The 5079-nt window shown below is 35.6% G+C and overlaps 1 protein-coding gene across 1 annotated transcript; it reads left to right on the top strand.

The window, feature by feature from the left end:
• Positions 1-272: 272 nt before the first annotated feature.
• LOC107088219 (protocadherin gamma-A12-like) lies at positions 273-2743 on the top strand. Its single transcript, XM_015380241.1, has one exon. It carries the CDS (start codon positions 350-352, stop codon positions 2741-2743), a length of 2394 nt encoding a protein of 797 aa, XP_015235727.1. The 5' UTR covers positions 273-349.
• The last annotated feature ends 2336 nt before the right edge of the window (positions 2744-5079 follow it).

Here is a 5079-nt window from a genome sequence, read left to right on the forward strand (position 1 = left end):
TATATATATATATACACACAGAAGCTATATACAAACAGTAGACTGTGCGTTAATGTAACGCATGGTAACGGATATGGTAAGATTGATTAAATAATTTTGCAAATATGTGATATCAGATTGGGGTAATATAACATATTTCTGATTATGTTGTAACATCTTCTAACTCACGGTGTCACTATATACTTTCTTTGGATTTAAAGCCTGGTATAATACATTTGCACACCACCCAAAGCTGAGATAAACCTCTGTTCTTCAAGCTAAGCCGCGGACAAGTGCGATAAAAACAAGTTATTACCGCATATTACTCTTACAACTACATTGTCTGGCTTTAGAGGAGAAGATTTATACGATGAATGCTCGACGCGTTCAACAACCATACTGCAGCATTTTTTTCTTTGTTCTGTTGCAAATCGTGCATGGAGATCTGACATATTCCATCAACGAGGAGCTAAAACCTGGATATGTTATCGGAAATATCGCCAAAGATCTGGGATTGGAGGTAGGGAGACTAGGTACACGCAAAGCTCGTGTTAAAATGGAAGGAAGCGAAAAACAGTATGTTGGAATGAACATTAGAAACGGAGATTTATTTGTTGCTGGACGAATAGACCGAGAGGAGCATTGCGGGGAAAAAACAACTTGCGCTTTGAAATTTGACCTGCTTTTTGAAAACCCTCTGGAACTGCGCCGGATGTTTCTTCAGGTTCAGGATATAAATGATAACGAACCGATTTTTCCAAAAGATATAATCAAGCTGGAAATCAGGGAGTCAACTGGCAAAGGAGCTAAGTACCGCATTAATGCTGCACATGATGCCGACATAGGCCTGAACGCAGTCCAAAACTACATTCTGCAACAAAACTCAAATTTTGTGCTAAATATTCAGACAAGGCCTGGGAGAAAATATGGAGAGCTGGTTTTGGATAAAGAATTAGACCGAGAGGAGCAGGGCGAAATAAAACTGATTCTAAAAGCTGTAGATGGCGGATCTCCGCAGAAATCAGGAACTGTAGTCATACATGTTATTGTGCTTGACGCTAATGATAATGCTCCCGTGTTTACAGAGGCTGTATACACAGCCAAGTTGCCCGAAAACTGTCCTTTAAAAACGCCAGTTATTACGGTAATTGCAGCAGACGCTGATGATGGAATTAATGGGGAGGTTACGTATGAATTTAGCCGACTAACTGATATTTCGCAGACTTTATTTTCTCTTGATTCTAAAACAGGGGAGATAACTGTTACAGGAAACATAGACTACGAGGAAAAATCTAAATATGAGGTATTTGTTGAAGGCAAAGATGGCTACGGTCTTTCTTCAGAAGCTAAAGTTATCATTAGTATTATTGACGTTAATGATAACGCCCCAGTTATAGACATGACGTCGTTGTATAACCCTATACCAGAGAACGTTCTCCCTGGCACAGAAATAGGTATCATTAATGTGCAAGACAGAGACTCTGAGAAAAATGGACAGGTCCGTTGCTCAATACAGCAAAATATTCCTTTTAAAATTTCCCCTTCAATTAAAGATTATTATTCTCTGGTGACAACTGGACAACTGGACCGCGAGTTAGTGTTTAATTACAATATTACAATCACTGCCACTGATGAGGGCTCTCCACCTCTGTCCTCTTCCAAAACCGTTCAGTTATCTGTAGCTGATATTAACGACAACCCACCTGTGTTCGAGGAACAGTCCTATAGCGCATATGTGAATGAAAATGTAGCATCTGGCTCCACTTTATGCTCCGTTACTGCTCATGACCCAGACTGGAGACAAAACGGTACAGTGATTTATTCTCTGTTACCCGGTGAAGTGAACGGTGCCTCTGTATCAACATATCTATCTGTGAATGGCGATACTGGGATGATCCGTGCTTTGAAATCATTTGATTATGAAAAATTCAGAAGTTTTAAATTCTACGTGATGGCCAGAGACAATGGTTCTCCTCCACTCAGCAGCAACGTCACCATCAGCGTGTTCATATCAGATGAAAATGACAACTCTCCTCAGATACTTTACCCTTCTCTAGAGAGCAGCTCTTTCATGACAGAGCTGATCCCCAAAAAAGCACACGGAGGATCATTGGTTTCTAAAGTCATAGCAGTGGATGCAGATTCTGGACAGAATGCCTGGCTGTCCTATCATATAGTCAAAGCCACTGATCCTGGACTTTTCAGCATTGATCTGCACAGTGGAGAAATCAGAACACAGCGGGACATTTTAGAATCTGACAGCATGAAACAGAACCTGATTGTTGCAGTGAAAGATAACGGACAGCCCTCTCTGTCTGCCACCTGTTCCATGTATTTACTTATTTCTGACAACTTGGCGGAGGTGCCAGAACTGAAAGATGTTTCTTATGATGATAAGAACTCTAAACTGACATCTTATCTGATCATCGCATTGGTTTCTGTTTCAACCTTCTTTCTGACCTTCATTATCATTATTCTGGGTGTGAAGTTCTGTCATCGAAGAAAGCCCAGATTGTTGTTTGATGGAGCTGTTACCATCCCTGGAGCCTATTTCCCTCCCAATTACGCAGATGTTGATGGCACGGGAACTTTACACAGCACTTACAATTATGACACATACCTGACAACAGGATCAAGAACCAGTGACTTTAAGTTTGTATCATCTTACAATGACAACACGCTGCCTGCTGATAACACGCTGGAGAAAAGACCAGCAGAGTTTCCTGATGTCTTCGGGGATCTTGACTCCGCACTAGAGGTTTGAATCAATTTAATCTTAGAACAAAATTAAAGAAAAACATTAAAAAGTTTATATTTTCTATTAACTTTTCTTCTTCTTTTTTTTTTTTTTTTTGCTTTGTATGTAGTTTGTGAGAAATTATTCAATTCAATTTGTTTAATCACCGCTTTTTTTTATGTTTCAGCATCTTCTAATTTCTTTTAACCAGATTTCAGTTACATTTCCGTCCAAAACTTTTACACTGTACGTGTTGGAAGCCCTGAAATGCAAGAGAAAAAAAAAATCTGGAAAAGAAAAGTTTGCTTTTTTTATTTTATTTTTTTTTGTGTGTTTGTGGAGAAAAAATACTTAGAAATCTAACCATTTTTTTTATTTTTCGTGTTATGCTAGTGGGGAAAAAAAAAACAACTTAGAAAACTAAACAGAGTTTTTTCCCCCATTCTGTTGTTTGATTTTGTTTGAGGTTAAAAATTCTTTAAGTTCCCCGTCTTTGTTCCATTTAGCTCTTATTTCTAAGATATAAATACATATAATAATTGAAGGATTCATATTTAGATTGTTGCAAAATAATTTCTTACACCCATGTCTAACTTAAGTTAACTTATGATAAGCATTGACTGACAGCAAATCTAAGGTTATCTGGGAAATACAGTCTTGATATGAAGCAAGAACGGTAAAGATGTTGTCCTACGAATATGGTGGGTCATCCCTGCAAATAATTCTCTATTGCTCATAAAACTACAAGGTTTTCATGATAACCACATGCCATGGCCAATTAATGCACAGTTTTTGTGCATTATTTGTATGCAAAAAATCTTATTTTACATTTGGGATATTGACTCTTGAAAACCAGGGCTGTTTGACTATTCAGTTGAAGAATTTGACAGCTGACAATGACTGTCTTATTATGTAGTAATAACACAGTATTGTAAGAACAAAACAAAAAAATGACTTTGTTTTTTTACTTGTCTTTCAGGGCAGAAAACAATAATTGGAAAAAAAAAATCTATCCTTTCTTTTCCAGATGTTTTTTTATCTCTTGCCTTTCAGGATTTCTGTATATTAATCATGGACACTGATCCGTTTTTGCATTAAATCAGTTTACTTTAATATGCTTAGCCTATTGAAAAGAAATGCAATAAGACAAGTATGACATGTTCTGTCATAACAGATTTTGAAGATTAATGCTGATTTACTACTGCATTTTTTGTACCCCCGTAATAATTAGGTAGCCAAGTTTTTTTTTTTTTATCACTGCAAGTCTTCTTGACATCTTTTCCCCCTTCCCACATATGAGTCAGTAAACTGGAGTGTATCTAGAACATAATTGTTAAAACATGTGCAAATAAATAAATCACACCCAAGCAGATTTATCTACCATAAGCTTCTTTAAAAAAATATCAAATAAGTGTTAAATAAATTTTTAAAAAAATATGCCAAAACCTACAGACGGACCCTGGTTCTTATCTTCCTCCTAATTACACATATTTAGATGAGACTGGATCTTTACACAACCCTTACAATTATGACACCTCTCTGACAGCAGAATCACAAACCAGTGACTTTAAGTTTGTCCTATAAATCGATAATATCATGCTGCCTGCCTACCAGACTCTAGAGAAAAGTCTCAACAAATTGGTTGATGTGTTTAAATAAAGCAAAAACTTTCCTAAAGTGAAATTTCTTACCTACTTTTTTACTTTAGCCTAAAAACACTTTTGCTTGTAGGTAGGTAGCTTGAAGGTAACTATATATGTAATTTTATTGTTGTATGATCATTTGAACAATTGATGAGTCAAATACATAAATAAATAAATAAATGCAGTTAAAATCTTGCATCTCTTCAGCTTTCACCTTTGATATAACAATTATATGTTTTAAAGCTCAGTAGAGCTTTGAAAAAATAAATGATGTTGTACTTCAAGTAAACTCCAAATTGCTATAATTTTTATGCATTATTCAATACCTCTATTATTGGATGGTTTTCTTCTGCGTTCATTATGAGAGCGTAATAAAAAAAAAATAATGATATAATTGCTGAATTTCTTTAATTTTTTACACAATTATTCATTTAGAGTTTTATGTTTTTAATTTATAGTTTGGGTTTTAATTTTATTGACTGCATTTTTTATTGCTTGTGTTTGTTTTAAGGCAAAATAACTATGTAACTAAATAAAAAAATAAATTAATAAATAATATATATGCAACATATACATATTTCTTATAAATTGTTTCAAAGTTCTCCAGAATTTGATTGTCTGTAAAGTGAACTAGCAGATTTTTATATATGCCTCTGTCCCTGGTGCAAATGTCTCTGTCCCTGGTGCTAATGCCTCTGTCCCTGGTGCTAATGCCTCTGT

The sequence above is a fragment of the Cyprinodon variegatus genome, unplaced genomic scaffold (genome assembly GCF_000732505.1).
Source record: "Cyprinodon variegatus isolate N-32 unplaced genomic scaffold, C_variegatus-1.0 Scaffold210, whole genome shotgun sequence".
NCBI lineage: Eukaryota > Metazoa > Chordata > Actinopteri > Cyprinodontiformes > Cyprinodontidae > Cyprinodon > Cyprinodon variegatus.